The sequence below is a fragment of the Rhipicephalus microplus genome, chromosome 8 (genome assembly GCF_043290135.1).
Source record: "Rhipicephalus microplus isolate Deutch F79 chromosome 8, USDA_Rmic, whole genome shotgun sequence".
In the NCBI taxonomy this organism is placed as follows: domain Eukaryota; kingdom Metazoa; phylum Arthropoda; class Arachnida; order Ixodida; family Ixodidae; genus Rhipicephalus; species Rhipicephalus microplus.
This window is the reverse complement of record NC_134707.1, coordinates 54,867,480-54,887,023: the sequence shown is the minus strand read 5'-3', so window position 1 is coordinate 54,887,023 and position 19,544 is coordinate 54,867,480. Positions and strand designations below refer to the sequence as shown.

General features: G+C 43.3%; 2 protein-coding genes across 2 annotated transcripts; both read right to left on the bottom strand.

Annotated features, from left to right (window-relative positions):
* Positions 1-2,587: 2,587 nt before the first annotated feature.
* LOC119165436 (uncharacterized) lies at positions 2,588-6,260 on the bottom strand. The gene is made up of 3 exons (XM_075871869.1): positions 6,169-6,260; positions 3,469-4,091; positions 2,588-2,767 (listed from the first exon to the last, which is right to left on the bottom strand). The coding sequence occupies exons 1-2, from the start codon at positions 6,178-6,180 to the stop codon at positions 3,510-3,512; spliced, it is 594 nt and encodes a 197-aa protein (XP_075727984.1). The 5' UTR covers positions 6,181-6,260; the 3' UTR covers positions 2,588-2,767; positions 3,469-3,509.
* Positions 6,261-15,482: 9,222 nt separating this feature from the next.
* LOC119164492 (uncharacterized) lies at positions 15,483-18,533 on the bottom strand. Its single transcript, XM_037416689.2, has 3 exons — positions 18,416-18,533; positions 16,439-17,153; positions 15,483-15,650 (listed from the first exon to the last, which is right to left on the bottom strand). The coding sequence occupies exons 1-2, from the start codon at positions 18,425-18,427 to the stop codon at positions 16,476-16,478; spliced, it is 690 nt and encodes a 229-aa protein (XP_037272586.2). The 5' UTR covers positions 18,428-18,533; the 3' UTR covers positions 15,483-15,650; positions 16,439-16,475.
* Positions 18,534-19,544: the final 1,011 nt, after the last annotated feature.

The following is a 19,544-nucleotide window of genomic DNA, read 5'->3' as shown; positions in this document are numbered from 1 at the left end:
ACAACCATTTCGTTGATGACATTGATCTTTTTAGCCACTGTTGCTTCGTCGTCTCCATATGACACTCCCGAAGCCAAGCACCGTCATAATGGCCTAGAAGAACACCGTTGCATAGTTACAAACAAGAGGCATAGCGAGGACGCCAAAGGTTTGAAATAGCGGGAAACCTTTCAATGCGGAACATGTTTCAGAAGGAATTGTTTCCAAAAGAACACTCGCGTTCTTCATGAGATCGGTTTGAGGTTTTCGGGTTGACTTCGGCCGACGAAAACGAGTCCGGTTCATGAAACATTGCTTCCACCAGTATTGCCGATTGTGCGTCCTGAATGTAAGCTTCTTTCAATAGCGCACTTTCTGTATATATTATTTGTGATCATTTTGTCCTGTACCATCCTATGCGGATCTTTTGTGGTTACAATGCGCGACTGCTGACCCGAATGTTGCAAGAAGGAATCGTCGCCGTGGTGGCCTCATTGCGAAGTAGCCAAAACACAACGGGACCTTGTACTTAGATTTGGACATACGTAAAACAGCCACATATGTTTCATCTATCCAGTTGTTTATTCACAGTTACGCAACGATACCAACGGCAACATACATATTAGCAACAACGGACGCGGTAAGCTGATACGAAGTGCTGGTGTTCATTAGATCAGTAGCCCCGTAAACTGCTACATAAATCAACGTATGCGGAGGGCGCCCAACTACACTAGACATTAACCCGACTTGACGGGTGCATCGTAGGTGTGCATATGTAGTGATTATCAAATTGGATAACCATCAGGGCCGTGTCAGCTATAATGCTTCGAAAGTTTTTGCACCTTTCATTTACTGGTTGGCAATAAAGTCGCAAGATCTCTCACATGCAACCAAAGTAGGTCATTGAGAACAAAAGATTATGCAACCTTAGAGCAGAAAACTAGGACTTTACTGGAGGCTTTTGAAACAGGTGTCTTCGGCATTCCACTATCATCCACTTATATGGCAGTGTTTGCCTCGCGATAAATATTCTAGAGAAGAAAAGAGCTGGTGGAGGAGGAATTTTTTGACCGGAAACTCTGCGTCTGAATGACATGGTACTTACTCATCGCAGAATGCATTGAAACGCAAGTGGGAGCACCGATGCCGTTTGGTTGTGTGCTTCTTGAGTGCCCACTGCATCCATCGACTGTATAGGCCTGTACAAAACCCCGTAATAGAACAGTCGTTTTCAAACACGACGTGCACACTCGTGCATGCTTCCTCAGTGGAGAACTCTCGCTCACTTATATTCAATCTGCTACACATGGCATAAAATGATCACTGCTCAGAAGGCACTTCAATGACAGAGAAAAAGTTCGAATGGCTGCGGCCATTTCAGCGAGAGCTCTGCCATTATAGTTTCTCGAAGTCAAGACCCGATGCTGCAAGCACAGAGGAAAAAGCCCGTGTCGTAAGGCACTAGAATAGAGATGGCACCCAAAGAAGTGGTTCTGCGATAAGTGACTACTGGAGAGGCTGACATAAAACTCAGCGAATGAACGCGAAATCGCATAGAAAGCCACACAGTCTTTCGAAGTTTGCGAACTGCAGATGTTCCTGAATTGTAGAGTTCATGAAAAGATATATCAGAGAATCAGAAGTGCTGATGTCTTGCGTACGCCAGGCTTTACGTCATTTGTGAACCTTCCTTTTTTTTTAAAGGCTAGAGCCTTAAGTGTCTGTACATTGGCGTTTCCCTCCGAGAGACTTTGCGAGATGTCACGAGTGTTGTGAAGGGTGTTGAAAATATGCACGTGGCATTCTTCGAGCTCGCGATTACGTGACAGTGACGTCATGAAGTCACTGATTGCTTCAGTTTCTGACATGATCATGGGAAAATTGTCCTGTTACAGGGGCCACTGGCGTCATCAGTTGACACCGTCCAATGTTCACAAGTGAGTGGCCTGATTCGGGAAGCCATATAAAACCTTGTGAAGTGCAGTAACCTTCAGGAACATTGAATTCTAAGAAATACGGGAAGGTTATTCAATTGTTGAAGGCTACTACGAACCCTGCAGCTTGCTGAGAATGCCAAGTTAACGCTGCGGTTTGTTATGTTCTTGCAGATATTCTGGTGGCCTATTTTATAACTTGATGAGTTACAAACAGGTCCACAGGCTTTCATCTTCAAATGATACAAAGACAGTATTATGCTTCTAGTTTTTGTTCTACCTTTATCCTTCAAGTGTGTTAGGTGGAAATGGTACAATTAGGCCAAGGTAAGCAGTCAGAAATAAAAAAAAACAGATATGAGACACAAGACAGAATGAAAATAAATGTTGAATTGCTTTCTTTTCACTGTATCTTGAGTTTCAAATTGCTTTTATACGGTTTTACAACCTATCAGACATCGCCTTCTTATGCCTCAGCCAGAACTTAATACGTCGAACATGTGTGCCACATTGTCTCGCTCTTATGTCTTGTCTCCCTACTTTTAATGGATAACATTGCTAATGATAAGGTGCAGGATCATGGGTCGATGTTTGGAATTGGACGGGATGACATTGAAAGTAGTACGCGATAAGAAAATTCATTAGACATAAAGTGAGGGTCAGTTAGACGGTACTTAGTGTAAATCACAGTTTTATTCGGTGGGAAACGAGTTCCCGGTCAGCGTACATTGTCAACCTGTTTCAGGAGTGATTCATGGAATCCTTCTCTTGGTCGAATGAGGTGAAAGAGCAGGTGGAGTGGAAGCTCTCGAGTTGAGTAGGACGCTGCAGACTTCAGGTGGCTTCACTACATCCTAGAAAGTGGTAAGAATAGTTACTGTCACCATAAAGCGAATTGAAGTTACCCTTTCTGACTACCACTATACGCTATAATAAATCAACAGTGTGACAAAGGTAAAGTAAAGAATTCATATATGCCGCAAAGGCTGACTATCTAAATATATGGAGGACCCAAGTAGGTTGGCCTTATCAATGTCACAATGATTACCATGACAGAATATAGACTGCAGTGAGAACTCCTACGTTGATGCGAAAAATTGCAATTTAGGCGGTGAGTGTCACATCTAGAATAAGAAAAAAACTAACACATGACTTCAGCGTACAGGATCAATCTACAAAAATTACACTACTTATATGCCATCAAATTTATTTCCTCTGTGCATAGCGTATTATTTCAGTGTGGGAAACGAAGCGAGCGATCCCTTATATTTTCCTGCTGGGCCTTAATCGTGGCACACTCACGTGAATTGTGTCAAGGTATAATTGTTGCTTATAGTATGAAAACGGATCTCCTTATAATATTGCGCATGGTTTTTGATTAAACACCAAGGGTGAAGGGACGAAGAAGCTCAAAATTTACTAGAGGGCCCGTCGCTCCCCAACACCCACTCGCACTCTAACGACCCAAACGTAGTTAGAACTAGATATTAGCGTTGGCACTACACTACTGCTTCCCGATGCTTACACCTGTAGTGGACTTAGAAAGGAGGCTTACCTGACTGAGTTTAAAACGCTAAAGAACACTGGTGACAGATTTCACTTGTGATGCTTGACGAGCAGTAGCTTGCCAACGACACCACCAGCTCCAGCACCACCAGCACCATATCCTCCGCCTCCGTAACCTCCACTGAGGCCTCCAGCTCCATAAGCGCCCCCTCCGTAGCCTCCTCCGAGACCACCAGCTCCACCACCAATCAGTCCAGCACCTCCGATGCCAGCGCCTCCACCAATGCCGGCTCCGCCGGCACTTCCGAGACCAGAGTGTGCCACAATGGCTCCACCGCCATGCACTTGAGAGACGTGGTGCACCGTGCGAACGAGGAACGCAGGCCCTGCCACCGATTTGCTTGCACCCGCACGGCCGCCATTTAGCAGAACTACGCTGCTCCCAACACCCACGTTGCCACTGCCTCCTCCCAGACCTCCAGCACCAAGGCCTCCTCCTCCTCCGAGGCCACCGGCACCAAGCCCTCCACCGTATCCTCCGAGACTACCACCACCGTAGCCTCCAAGACCACCCCCGCCGTAGCCTCCACCGACACCACCTCCAGTGCCGCCTCCACCGAGGAATCCACTGAAGGCGCTGCCGAAAAGGGCCGTGAACAGGATGGTGTGCACCTGCAATCGAATGCGGTCAAGGTGATTGGCGTTCGGGAATGAAAACGTGGCGTTCAGGAATAAAAACAAATTTCGATGTTTTACGTCCCAAAGCCACAATAGGATGATTAAGAATGCCGTAGCAGCAGGCTCCACAAATTTGAACTCCTGAGTTACTTTAATTAACCTGCACCGAAATTTAAGCCCGCGGGTTCCTAGCATTCCCCATTAAACAAAATTAGGCCGCCATGGCTGACAGAGATTAGGCCCCATGAAGTTTAAATTAGTGGTCGATTACGAAAATCTCTAAACGACAAGGTGGGTAGAAAATGATGAAACAGACACGCAAATTTGTTCTCAAAGTATGACCTTGCAACTGTTGTAGATTTTCGAACAGAAGATAAATATTGTAGGAACCTTGAATATAATAACAAAAGAAATGAATTCACATAGACCGAAATAGAAATTAATGTTCGCTAATGTATGTTTCTCTTTCTGAAGTGCGTTTTCGATATTTCTGAGACGCTGATTGATTGATTTGTGGGGTTTAACGTCCCAAAACCACTATTTGATTATGAGAGACGCCGTAGTGGAGGACTCCGGAAGTTTTGACCTTCTGGGGTTTTTTAACGTGCACCCAAATCTGAGTACACGGGCCTACAACATTTCCGCCTCCATCGTAAATGCAGCCGCCACAGCCGGGATTAGATCCCGAGACCTGCGAGTCAGCAGCCGAGTACCTTAGCCACTAGACCACCGTGGCGGGGCTTTCTGACAAGCTGGCTACCCTATTCTGAGGTTCTTGCTTATTAGTACCATAATGCATGGGTCACGTATCACGTTTGCCTAATTATGCCTGTACAAGTGACAGTAGTTTAGCTATCTCTGTTCAAATCAGATATTTGCACGACGGTGCTCCCTAGGGAGTGCTTCTTTGCAGTAGTAATTTTCGCGGCGTGATTGTTTAAAAATTTAGATTAGTGTGAGGAGATTTCTATTTGCATCGTACAAATAATAACCTGGGGTTTGGCGTCCGAACCACGATATGGTTGAGAGAGATGCCGCAGTGGAGGGCTTTGGAAATTTCGTCCATGTGGTGTTCGTTAAAGTGCACTGACATCGACAGTACAGGGGCCTCCACCATTTCGCATCTATTGAAATGAGACAACCACAGCCGGGGTCTAGCCCGTGACCTTCTGGTCGACGGCAGAGCACCCCATCCACTGACCCACCGAGGTGAACTCAATTAGATCCTACTGCATGGACAACCATAGAAGTCCTGGTGATTTGTGTAATAATACGATCTACTAAATGAATTACAAAGAGATTCGGGTAATATTATTCTATGCTCGTCTTTGGTGTAGATGGCCAATAATAAAAATTTTGGGCGTTACCGATATCAAATCTTTTTTTCGATGTTGGCATAAAGATCACACTTCTTGCTGGGTTTACTCAGGATAGCACACAGCGTAGTTTGCCTTCGACTCTTCGCTGTAACACCGACTGCTGGGTTGGCATTACCGGAACACATGTCACTTCCATCCATTGTATGGAACGCAGTTGACAAGGAATGTGGCCCCGTGTCCTGAAGCAGCGAGTGACAGGCGATAATCTGCCCTGAATGGCTTTCCGCTTTTGCCAGAAACTGGGGACACAAATAGCGCAACCTGAACGAACGTATGTCTTTGCTACTAAACAACGGCTACTCCACAAATTTTTTTAGGAAACACGGAGGTGCGACCACCTCATATAAAACTCAACCAGGAAGACTACGATGCCGCACAATATTGAGATCTTTGAGTATAAAATTAATACAGACAGCATCTAACCGTTACCAAGAAAAACGACCATGCCGGATTCCCATGATCTTCTGGAAACTATGATTCCTCTCGCTCATTTATGGTGACTTTCTGCCCGCTAAGAGGATATCACGAGTACGCTTCAATATGCCAAATACAACGTAAAGTCTACGACTACTTATGTAGGTATCAGCTGTGCATGTTGTGGGAAAAGAATACAACAAATCGAGGTGCTCCGAACTCGGCATTATAACAGACCACCATTTCCGCCACTAATCTCACATCCGATGGTCACTTACCAGGCCGTTCATGGCTGCGTGATGTCGGTCTCACTCGAACACAAGGGCGGGAAAGGCCTCGGAAGGCTTTGGTATTTGCTCGGCGCCTGCCCAGCGTTTTTATACCCCAGACGAGAGATACACACGTGGCTTCTTTCTTGTTACGTCACAGGTGAAGCCAGGGGTGCGCCAATACGTCGTTTCGTTCGAGCTCAGAGGAACCGCGTAGCTTCCGGTGGTACACTTCTCTTTCCGGGATGGAGAGTAAGAGCAGCAACGAAGCTAACCGTTCTGCGACCATCTCCTGCGAGTAGGCTTTCTCAGTCATCCCACCTGCGCCTTCTCGCTCACCGGAAGCAGTGAAATGTGCCCAGAGACGCACCCTCTTTACCCTTATCTTCATCTGAAGCACTGGACGCTGCAATGAGGAAAGGAGAACGCAGTTCGGTGGCTGGCGGTAAATAAAAAACAAAACAACCGGCATGCATTGTAGAGTGTCGAGGAAGCTACAGATGCACTCCGCGTTACGAATCGCCACTGGAGTGGTCACTTTTTGCTTTTTAAACTTTAGGAGCCCGCATAAAAATTGTCTCGAGACCGTTGTCGTTTGTCAATTTTGTCTTGTTTTTTTCGTAGTCTGATGTAATGCGCTTGCGCACTTACAGGGTGCATGCGACGTTGGGCTATAGAAAACGAGGGGATTATAACGCAAGCCCTGATATTGTCTGTGGCGTGAGTAACTGCGTCATGGAGAAAAGCCCACTGGTAGCGATGCACGCAACGCAGTGGGGCCGCAACGTGATTCAGCTCCCGTTCTATTACATCAGAGTCGCGTGCATCTGTTGCTGGTCGCGACCATGTCAGATTGTTTGGTTATGTTTGTTTATAACAATTGAGAACACCTGTGCGACGAAAGAGGACCGTTATCAAAACATTGCCATGCATAGAAGGGCTTGTAGAATGTGCGCAAAATGTCCACTCGTCTAAGCTGCCTAATTTCTGACATTGGGAATTCTAACAAACAGAGCATGCGGATAAGAGAGTGTCAATGAATGAAGCAGAATACTCTCCTTAAAAGAGCTTCATATCACAGTATAGAGATAGTCTGTTTTATAGAATATTTTTGAATGCCTAGTCCTATAAGAGTTGCCATTGTTGGTTGTTTTGATGTCAGCAGGCCGGGTTGCATGCGACGCCTTAGGGAGGAAATGTGACAATTAACTCATGACTGGAGGCTTTTTTCTTCGTAGATCATTGAGCAATACAGTAGAGCCAGCTTCTTCAAAAAAAAAAAACCGGGACATGATCTTAAATTCTGGTCAGCACAACATTTTTGTAATACTCAGTATCACTCCTTGTAGTAAGAAACGAGTCCACGCCTACATGTGCCACGCGAAATTTCACTCTACGAGATGAACCAATCTGAGGTTTTGTGAGTTTCTTGCAGTGGAATGTTCTCAATATTGCAGTACGTTGGTTTACACATAATTTTTGAATGCGTTGTTCCTACATCAAAAACGAAATTTGCAAACGAAAAAATCGTGCCACCTTAGTCGCGAAAATAGAGGAAGGTGCACATGAATTATGCTTGTGTACTTGGTATTGCTAATACACTTTACCAAAACATTTATCTTGATGATCTCTTCACGAGAATTCCTAGTACTTTGACATCACGTTAACACACGGTCACCTTGTCTAGGAACTTTGGAAGCTCTTTGTTCGTGTTCTTGTAAACCTGCCAACCCCGAGCATAATTATGCCTCTTATCACTTTTCGATCTACAAAGGTAATCGATGAAATTCAATAGGTGCAAGAATGATTGCCTTAGTCAAGTATTGATCATACTTATGGCTTTGAGTCGCTTGATGTCTTATACTATAGACTTAGGCCTCTTCTAATGACGTACAATGTTAGTTCAAAGGAAAAATTGAGGGTTTGGACACGCAAAAAAGCTAATAAGCAAATCATAATTCGAGTTGTAAGTCTATAGAGTTTGTGTGGTATTTTACAAAGTTAATCCTTTCGTGTAAAACTGCCTGGTGGAACACAATTTTTTAACAAAAATAACGCTATTGCAAAGCTAAAGCTGCGATGAAGAGTTGTGCTGGTGCATGACACTGATGGGAATATACTATACGAAAGTGCATGAAGTTCAGTGTCGGGCAACAAGTAAACACGAGAGTTTTGTTGGTTTATTCGTATTGAAAGTTGTTTTTAAAACGTTTTATCTCAAAGTGTATTCACAACAGTGTTAGCGAAATGCTTGTACCACAACTGTTGTCTTTCTCTTTAGAGGACGAAGAACTGCCTCACGCCATTTTTGAATTCTTGATTCTATCACTCATGTCATGTGTGTTGTGATAAATCAATAAAAGCAAATCAAATCAAGTTATTTTTATTGACAAGATGTATGCTCGTAGCGTTATGTTCTGTCAGATTTCATAACCAAAGCCATTGTGAGCCTGCAGCTGTACAAATTGCAATTATATTTATGTCTATCGTTCGAAAGCGTAATGTTAGCACATTTTTTCTTAGAAGGTACAATTGATTATATTTATGGCCTACACCCCCATAAGTGTCTTTGGATGTCTAAAGTATGCTGACCACGTCGCTCATGCCATGGTAACACAGGCATAAATTGGGAGGCCTAACAGAAAAGAAATAATGGTTGGCTAGACAACAAAGTAACCTTTATTTACCGCTGCCTCGAAGTTTCCAACCAATATATTGATAGAATTGATCTTTTAGGCACACCCGACGCAAAGTACGAGTTTAATGACCAAGACGAACACCATTGCGTAGTTACAAACAAGAGACATAGCGAGGAAGCCGAAGGTATGAAATGATGGGAAACCTTCAAATGCAAAGTGTTCAAGGAGGAATTGTTTCCAAAAGGGCACTCGCGTTCTTCATGAGACCGGCTTGGGGATTTCGGATCAACTTATGCCAACGAATACGTAACCGGTTCATGAAACATTGCTTCCACCAGTATTCCCGATTGTGTGCCCTAAGTGTAAGCACGTTTCAACTGCGCACTTTCAGTATAATTTAATTATGAGTGTTTTGTCCGGTATCACCATACACGGTGAATTTGTGGTTCCATTGCGTGACTGCTGACTCGGATGTTGCGATACTTAATCGTGCCCGCCGTGACCTCTTTGTGATGTAGTCAAAAAGCAATGGGTCGGGTCCTTGTACCTATGTTTAGACATACTTTCAACAGACACATATGGTTTATCTAAGCAGTTGGTTGTTTACCGCTGCGCATTAATGCCAACAGCAACGTGTATATTAGCGGCATCAGATGCGGTAAGCTGATATAAAGTACAGACTCCCCGCTGCGATAGTAGCCCCCAAGCTGCTAAATAAATCGACTTCAGCAGAGGGCACCCGACGTGACGGCTGCATAACAGGTGTACATATTTAATGATTATCAAATTGGATGACCATCACTGTATATACAATGGACGCTTCACGAACAAAATGGTCTATTTGAGAAGCAGTTTAAAGACCTCGCGTGGCTCTGGGGTACAAAAACTAGCTGGGAAACTATCGCCCAATATTGATTATTCAGGCATTCGCTAAAGGTTTCGAAAAAAAAAAAACGCTGCATTTCAGATTACCTAAACTTTCTACTAAAAGTGACATTATAGGCGACGCTCAGTTTGGTTTCCGTAAAGAAGATTTACAGAGTTATCTTCGTTAAGGGTAAAAGAAATCAATTTAGAGAACATCAAAAACAGGCTATTTACATCAGGTTTGTTGATTGATTTCCCCAAGGCTTTCGAATGCAATGATGATAGCACGCTTTTTTTATAAGTTATAAATCTATGGCGTTCGAAGCACTCCCCTGGCTTTGATAAAATTATATTTAGCAGAGCGATCACTATGTGAGTGTTTAGGTAACCATCACTGATCTTCATTGCCTGCCATTAGGGGCACCTCGCAAGGAAGTGTATTAGGGCCCCTTCTTTTCAATATTTTTATCATTGATAATGTTAATGTCAACAAGTCAGTAAAATTTATAATATATGCTGATGATACCATAGTCTCGTTTCGCGGTTCAGATACAGATAGGCTGGTAGAAAGTTGTAATCGTTTCTTTTGTTATATTACATCAAATGAAGTTGAACTTAACCCTAAGAAAGCGAAGGTAATATTATTTAGAGCTAGCAACTGAGTTGCTGAACGTTAAACAAGATATTATATGTGTAGGCTAAAAAATAGATTTTGTTGAAGAACATGAAATTCCCAGTGTAACATTTTCATCTTACCTAAGTTGGGACTCTCACGTAAGTCATTTATGTAAGAAACTTTCTTATACAGTGCAAGCTCGGTCACGTTGTCGAAAAATTCTTCCTACACAAATAAAATGAAGCACTGTTTCAATCACAAAAATGAATGCTGTCGGGTTTGGCTTACTACAATTCAACGAAACAATAACAGAATATTGCTTTTGCAGAAGAACGCTGTGCGTCACATTGCCAGCACTGGGTATTTATTACCGACATTGACATATTTTCGCAAGTACAGTATAAATAAAATTCATTGTATGTGCGAGTTCAACATCTTGTGATAATTTTACATATAATATTATTTATTTAAACGATTCATTGAGGTAATTGCTGGACTGCAACGCAACAGTCAAGCTATCAACACTCGTAATGTATATAAAAGAGTGGCTTATACGGCCCTTTCGCACTGACTGTGGACTTCAGTCATTGAAATATAACTTCCCATGTATTCCAAATAAGCATAAACATTTACATAAACGTGTGCTAAACATATTATGTATTCATACATATCAAATATTTCTTCATGTTGTACTACATTACATTGTATACCTCTGTGTATGACTAGCTACCATGCTTTTCTTTTATTAGATTGTGTTGATATTATTGTTTCGTGTAGTTAACAGTCAGAATTACAGGTGAACTATTGCTGTTTTTTTTCTTGGGCTTGTAGTATTACAAATTCTTTTTTGTAAATAAATTTGAGTATTCTGTTATTGTTGTCTATTGTTAGAAGTGTGTTCATTCAGAAATACTTTCCTGTTGCGCTTATACAGGGACTGTTATATGCTCTGTTTTCGTAAATATTTTTTCTACAATGTGTGATTATGACTCTTACATTTGGTGCAAATACTTTAAGCTCTTGCTTGTTGCCATGTAATTCTTCTTCTGAGTCCTAGTCAAACTGTTTTATTACAGCTTTTAGCCCAGGAGACCAGCCAGATTGTAATGTTTTCAGTTTATTCTAAAAAACTAAAGAAATAAATATATAAATGAATAAATACTTGGTTTCCGCGCAGACTGCAGGGGTCTGATTGCGGCTGGGATTCTGAAATTTTTCTTTGATATTCATCGGGTCAAAGCGGCCACAGCGTCAGCTTTTTCTTAACCCTCAATGGTTTAAAATACCTCTATCTGTTCTCGCCATTCTTTGGTAGATATGAAGTTTCAGTCACCTGAGGCGCATACCCGCCTACCAGTGGCACATACCGACTCGCAGGTATGTGCCACTGTCTGGCGGAAAGTGTTTGACAACGTGCGTTACAGGATTGTGCCATTATTCCTGTCATGACCAACGCATCGTATTCATCAAACCATTTACCTTCCGATACTAATTTTGGTTTGCCGCGAGTTAATGGGATGATCAAGAAAGCATGGAAAAGTAGGTGGCTACATAAATGAATACCAATATAGACACCAAAAGAGCTTGTGGTAGGCTAGGAATCGCGCTTCGCATTTAAAAGCGGCCCTATAAGCTTAGCTATTACAATAGACACAATGCCACGTGGTGAGGGAGTATCAATATTTATTGAAGAAGATCAGTATCAGGTGTTGATCAAGGCACCCTGAAAGTGCCAATGCTTGCTGAATAATGAAATAAGGGTGCCTGTTCACCCAGAAAACAAAGTCGTACGCTTCCTAAAAAAAAAAAGGCATTGACAGCGAATGTCTTCAATTTACTAAACACGAGGCTGTGCTGTTTCTGTTCGTTCAAAAAATGGCTGAACGTCTTTTTGTGTGCTACCTTAAATGGGTCTACGAGGTGGTCTATATGCGCTGGTCTAATCGATATGCGCCGGTCTTATTTCACCTTCACTTAAATGCAACTTCTAGCTTCTGCCTCGTAGATAAAGCCCGCGTGTTCTGGGTGAGTAGCCGAGCAGGATAAATTGGCATGCCAGCGCGAAGAAAATTATGAATTTTGCAAGAGAGAAATAAATAAATTCATAAATACTGTTGGTGGTACCTTAATTTTTATCACGAGCCATTTCATGTGTACGAACCACCGAGGCACTATTCAGTCTTGAACCCATTAACAGTCACATTTGTAAACAGCGCTGAAATTTTTGTAGTTTTTTGAACTGATGACTGCAAGGTAGGTGTAAAAGCAGATGACTGTGCAATGTAGATATCTTGTGCAAAATAACATATTTATTTTTATATATTTATTTAGGTACCCTCAGGGCCAGAGGCATTAGAGAGGGGAGTGGGTTACAATAGTTACAAACATAATATAAAAGAGAGCAAAAAAAAGGTATAAACACAGCAAAACCACGAAAATGCAATGTACTTCACTGTTACACGTTATACAATGTTAGCTAAAGCAGTTTTAAAAAGTTGGTGGTCCGAGATAGTTGCCGTCAGTGCGGGTAGGTGGTTCCATTCCTGTGATGTACGCGGTATGAATGACTGGGAAAAGAAGTTAGTTCTGCAGGACGGCAAGCCGACTTTATGGATATGATTTGTGTGAGCTGAAATGAACAACCGCAACCTGAAATAAAATATTGAGAGGCATTATTTTCCTCTATTTTTATTTCCTGTAATGGAACGACGTTTCTGGCATACAACAGAAGCGTTGACGCAGTGCTTGCTATGCTCTGTGTCTATCAGCCATCGGTTGTTCCATGTCTTCGCCACTACAACAATCCCGTTGTGGATAGAAGACCACAGCAGTTTTTTACTGTACACGTAGCAAACACCCAAATGAGAAATAAAAAGAATGACACCAGAATTGCATAGTAACGTGTCGGAGGTGTTTGTATGTCATACTGTTGTTTTATAGCGCACAAAAGAAAAACACGGACAGAGAAAGATATGACACGCCCAGGCACTAAGTTGCAACAGCGTTTATTTCGAGAACAAGGAACCACATATATATATATAGGCAGCATCGCTTTTGAACCATTGTAATTACAAACACTGAAAATTCAGCTATTTTTCTGCGTAGATAGGCTCAATTCATAGAAGAAAGAACCACCAACAGTTTGAAGATACCCGCATCTGCCAGCCTATCAATCAATTCAGCCTCGATAATTTCGCGGGTTAGCTGACACGTGCTGGTTCTGATGTTGGAACATTCCTAAAAAATGGACTAACACGTGCTACAGTATACTGATCGTTATTCCCTAATATGTTGATTTTGGCATAACAATTGCTAATAGCACCTCTCAATGGTTGCTGTTATAAACTACGGTACACTTCAATTAACAATTAACACTGCAGTATACGAAGTGACGGACGCGAACTCCCTAATTTCAACGCGACAATTTTGCCGTAGTCCATCGCTTAATATGAACAGACTTACCAACGTACGTCACTCTATCCTGGATGAATTATAGCATTTTGCGAAGTCTAGAGATAGAGCACTCCAGTTCAAAGCACATGGCTCATTGAGGAGACACATTATTGCTTGGCCAAAGGCGTAAGATGCTCTCAATTGGTGTTTGTTTGTAAGTTACGACTTGGGCATGAGCGTTAGAGCTGTGAAGTGGCGAATAGAGTCACTGATCTTCCCCTTAGTGATTAAGCCGATCATTGTAGCTTGTAAAGAGGCATGGAGAATGCATAGTTCGGCGGAGGGAACTGCAACCAGTTGAAAGCGTACGTGTCTTCCACGACTCGTGGCTGGCATGCTGCTGTTCCTGCTCATGATGACATGGTACCCTAGGAGAAGCTGTGACATTGATTTCGAAGAAGATAAAGATAAATTTAATCACTTTTTCTCGCAAAAAGAGCACACAGTGTAGTTCTCGTCCCCTACCCAAGCCCGCAGCAATGAATAGTCGATACAAGGCATACAGTTGGCGATCAATTCCAGAATCGTCTTGTTTGAGCAGCTGTTTTACTCCATGTAATTTCAACTGCATCAGTGAAGCTATATATGTACAATTATGCATCCAGCTTGTTCGCGGCCTGTGATGAATATTTATAGAAACACATTTGTATGCACAAGGACACGTAAGGAAATAGTTCTGTGCATTCGCACCAAGGACGCCAGTTCATCACTGTCACTCAGGGTACGACCGCACGCAGAAGTCGAGCGCTTCAGTATCCGCGAGGAGGAATTGAGCTTGAAGTAGCCAACATCCCCTTAAGGAAGCTTGCTTCTGTAGATGGTGATCACGTGTCTGCTTTGTGCAAAGTAGTGCGTTCGGTTTCACAATCTTAGATAGTCTTGGTTACATGCAGCAGTTAAGCTCTCCACTTCCAGACGTGTCGAATTTCATCGTGAACGAGTTTATAATTAACGGGAATGGGAAACAAGTTTCATAATATCTTCTCCATGGAGAGCCATCGCTCCGGATGCTACAGCTGTTTTCAGTGCTCTTGTACTTGAAATGATCGAAAGGCTGTGTGCTGTTTAGTCTGCTTGAATCATTCTGCATCTTTGGGGCGAAAAATTTCCCTGCCTCATGTAGCAGGAAGCAATTCAAATGCGTGACACTTCGGGTAATAAGTTTGTAAGATATTTGATAGTGCGAAGAAATGGCGATGTTTTATATCTTTTCAGGAGCTGAGGCTATTAATTATATATAACTGCAAAAGCCATGACGTTATCATGGCAAATGGTGCCAGGCCATCTCGCAGTAGCTACGTTGATTCGAGTCGTACTTGCAACATATTCGCACGATGTCCAAGTTATGCCTACAAGGCCGATTCCGTTTATGATTTCGAAGCTTACGGTACATATAATAAACATGTGGATTATATGTATTTAGCAGGAGTTATGAATATTGTCAAGGCACTCCGATGAACTTCAGTTACACAAAAATGAATTTAAAAGTGGCTAGTACGGCAAGCTAATATATAATGTTATTGTGCCTGATCGAGCACACGTATACATATATCAAGCGTATTCACAGAAAATAGTTACTAAAACAGACCATTCTTTTATATAAATTCAACTAGGTATCATGGCAGCTGAAGTGTCAGAGTGGTTGGTTTGTTCGTTGGCAAGCATGCCACCTTTTACAGGCTTTCTGAAACAGCACTGAAGCAACGCTACAGGGAAACACATGTGATTGAGTTTAAAGACGAGAGAACTTCTTTGCGCAGCTGAGGAGCGACGTCCTCGCCCACATTTATTTACACGATTAACAACAAATTGCATGGCTGAGTGTATCTTTCTTCGGCTTAGAAGGCACCTAAAGCGGCTGACGCTTGCTACCAGGGGCTGACGCTGTACATGCTTTCATCGGAAGATTATTCTCACTGCAAGGAAAAAAAAAGAGTAAAGATGAGCACAGTTGCCGGTTGTTTGTGATCAAGCACATCATTCCGCACTTGAACCTACCATTGAGTATGACCAAATGACTCGTATTTAAAACATTTGATGTATCTAGACAGAATAGCGCGTAAAATTACTCCACGGCACAATTAAACAAAGAAATAGACAAATAAAAACGTCGCTGTTCTTGCAAGTGCATTTGCTGCAGGAAACATATATGGCTAATTATAGCCACACAAGAAAGACGTGCGCATGCTCATTGTAGAAAAAAACACACCCGTAAGTGTTTTAAAACACATGAGATGGTCCGCACACACAAGTTCAAAAAATTTTGATAATTTCCTCTTTAAAGAGGCCTTTCTCTTGACTAGACAAACCTCAAGCAAGGTGATTTACGCATTTGTTTCTTTTTCTCGAAATGTGATAGGTTTCCGCCACATCTTCAGTACACAATTTTTTATGAACAAAGGAAATACTCGTATCAAGAAACAATGTACAGCCACATTCATAGCAGTGCTTGGCCAAGTTAGTCATTGCTTTGGTAATAAATTTTGTTGTCCTAGCAGTTCTTAATTAACACACCTGCCTGTCTGTCTGTGCAATATACGCATGGTTACGTGACAATGAGATATGGTTTACGACGCTAGATTTGAAGGAAATAAACTTGCTCGTGTGGTTTATTTTACAGCTGAACCTCCTACCGTCCTATCCACTACGTGTTGCGCGCATTGACTTTTACTTTTTTTGGCTAATTAGGGCAGAAAGAACTTACCGAATTACTGAATCTTGAATTCGTTTGAATTGAACGCTCATTTGTGCTGCTTGAGGACTACAACTTTGCCGACAACTCCACCTGTGCCCCCGTAGCCGCCGTAGCCGCCGTAGCTTCCGTAGCCTCCGTAACCACCATAAACTCCCGAACCACCGTAACCGCCGTATCCTCCTCCCAGACCTCCGTATCCCGCGCCAGCGTAGGTAACGCCACCGCCGACTACTCCGACACCACCGCCGAGACCACCGCCGAGACCAACACCGAGACCGGCACCTCCAACGCCTCCACCAACGCCTCCACCGACACCGCCGAGACCAGAGTGAGCTACTACGGCTCCACCGCCTTGAATCTGAGACACGTGGTGCACAGTACGGACCAGGAAGGCTGGTCCAGCGACGGACTTGCCAGCGCCCGCTCGGCCACTGTTCAGTAGGACTACGCTGCTTCCGACTCCGACATTGCCACCAGCTCCTCCAAGGCCTCCGGCACCAACGCCTCCAAAACCGACAGCGCCTCCCAGACCTGCACCGTAGCCTCCACCGTAGCCTCCATTGTAGCCTCCACCGTAGCCTCCTCCGTAGCCTCCGAGACCTCCGGCAGCAACGTATCCACCACCAAGGCCTCCGCTAAGACCACCACCTAGGCCACCTCCACCTCCTCCGATGAATCCGCCAAAGGCGCCGACAACCAAGGTGCTTAGCAGAGTACCACACACCTGTCATTGTGACGTTAAGAACATTCGTGTTTTCATTACGTTCGTGTACTAACAGCTCATCAATATACCAATTTCATTTTCGTAGATACTTTAGAACGTTTTATAGAGCAGCGTTACCTCAACTGACCACTGTTTTTTACTGCTCGTCATGTTGTTTTTCTTAATCTAGTTGGATGATTATGCAAAAAAGATAAACTCACGGTGTGAATCACATATTCTTGTTATTTTTAAATTATTGCCTACCACACTGGCCCCGAGGCAATACAGTCACTGCTGCGTGATAAGCGGTGGTTACAACTTCTGAGCCGTTACTGTGAAGCGTGTTTCCCAAGTCACTACACCTAACTAAGGTGCCACTAAAGATTAGTGTTTCTTTTATCGTCAGTGTCCAGTTCATTAGCGATATTCACGCAATCCCGAGTATCTTGCTACTGGAAATTCCGAAGTTCGTGCTTGTCGATCATGGGTACACTACTCACTGTTTGTGCGTGCAGCTTTCAGTAGCTTTCTTTCTGCGAAAATGTCGACGAAACTATTTGAGCTGGAGTTTAAGAAAAAACATTTGCTGAGACCGAAGAGCAAAAAACTTCCGTGATTATGGTGACCAGGCTATCTAAAGTTATTATGCTTTAGATGAACCGAAGCTATGGCCCACCATGCAAATGGTATGAGAAACCAAGGGAGTTAACCAAATTTCGTTCTCTAATAAGTATGCCGAAAAGCTCCAGTTATGTTGAACATGAATGTGCTGTGTCACAAGGTGGGCCTAATATTTGGGGCGGAAGTTTACCTGTTTGCACTTAGCATGATTATTAGCAGCCCGGGATTGATAAAACAACAGACAGTTAGCTGCAGAGTGATTTGAAGTAATGGTGGTAAACCGATAACATCAGCTAAAGAGTATGGTTAAGCTGACATGCTCATATCTTCCTATGCGCACCCATTGGTGCTCGCGAAATATTTTTTAGGTTATTTAAAGAGCAAAGGCTTAGCCTTCTGAGCAATCGGTGCATCGACAGTGCTCACATTTTTTCTCTTAAATATTAGCTGATCTTACGCTATACTGCTTTAAGGCCTGATACAGTAGTCCTCTCGGAGTGCTGGGACGTATAGGCAAAAAGCACAATCTGCAACAAGCTCTAACCCCACTATCGCACTGACGCGAATAGAAGCCGCCGTAGCTGACGAAAACGAGAGGCTCTTCGAAGCAACCGCTGTGTTAGAGCCTTGAACGCGTGGCACGCTTCAAAGTAAATCCTTACCAAGACGTTCATGATGAGGTTTGGTCGACTGTTCGGTCCAAAGCAGAGCAACCGGCTACGGATGATGACTGCGAAACGGCAACACGGGCTTTTATACCCCACCGCACCGCAGTGTCCTTTCTACGTCACAAAGGGGAGGGTCCACAAGACGGACCCCTATTTTATATGAATGTACACTCTCAATTGAAGCTAACCGCTTCCGATGCCCTGCCCATTTCTTTCTTTTCGGACCGCATTGGAGAGGAGAGAGGGGGAGCGTCCCTGCGACGACTGTCCCATGAAAATGCTGCGCCCCGCCGTTCGTGCGGAAGCAGAAGCAAACGAAACGCGACGCGCACCCAATCCTTTCCCTTGCTTATCTCCATCTGCGATTCCGGCTAAACAATGACGCGCGGGCGTGGGAAAGCAAGTGTAACCAGTGGGAAGGTGGCACCGCAGGAGTCGAAGAGCCGCCGCCTAACACTGCTCGATAGATTTGCACGCCACGTTTCAGCTTGGGCATGGAATGATGACGAGCTGGGCTGGTTGGTACGCATTCATTCTAAAGAGACTGGGCGTGAAAAAGGGCACAAAAGATACGACAAGACACTTGGGATGACGGTGGTAATAAGAATGAGAACATTTTCCATGGTTGAAAACTTGCTCGCTTATCTCTTTTTTTTTCATAAATTATATCATCATCCATTGCTTCATGACTATTTTTTTCTGTCGCCCTTATCAATCTTTCCCCGCCGCTATCACCATCTGAAGGTCAGACGCATCACATGCCGTACGTCATCATTGGCTGATTCGTTCGTACCCAAAACAATCATTGAATGAGACCAGCTGCCTCGAACTACCGCAATAGAACGGAACACTTGAAAATGTAATAAACTTAAAAAAATGATAGCAATGTTTAGCATTTCGCGCTTTTCTCAAAAACTAATTTCGTTTTCTTTTAGTGGCCTATCATTATGCAACTCTGTTCGTTGTGTTTCTAGTTATTTTTTCTTCGATATTTCCAACAAGCGTTGGGCCATTGTCATGCTATCAACGTGTTTATGATATGTGTTTTAGTTTCCAAATTTGTTTTATGCTTTATGTGTATTCACTGCATTATTTTTCTTACCCCACCCCCTATGTAATACCC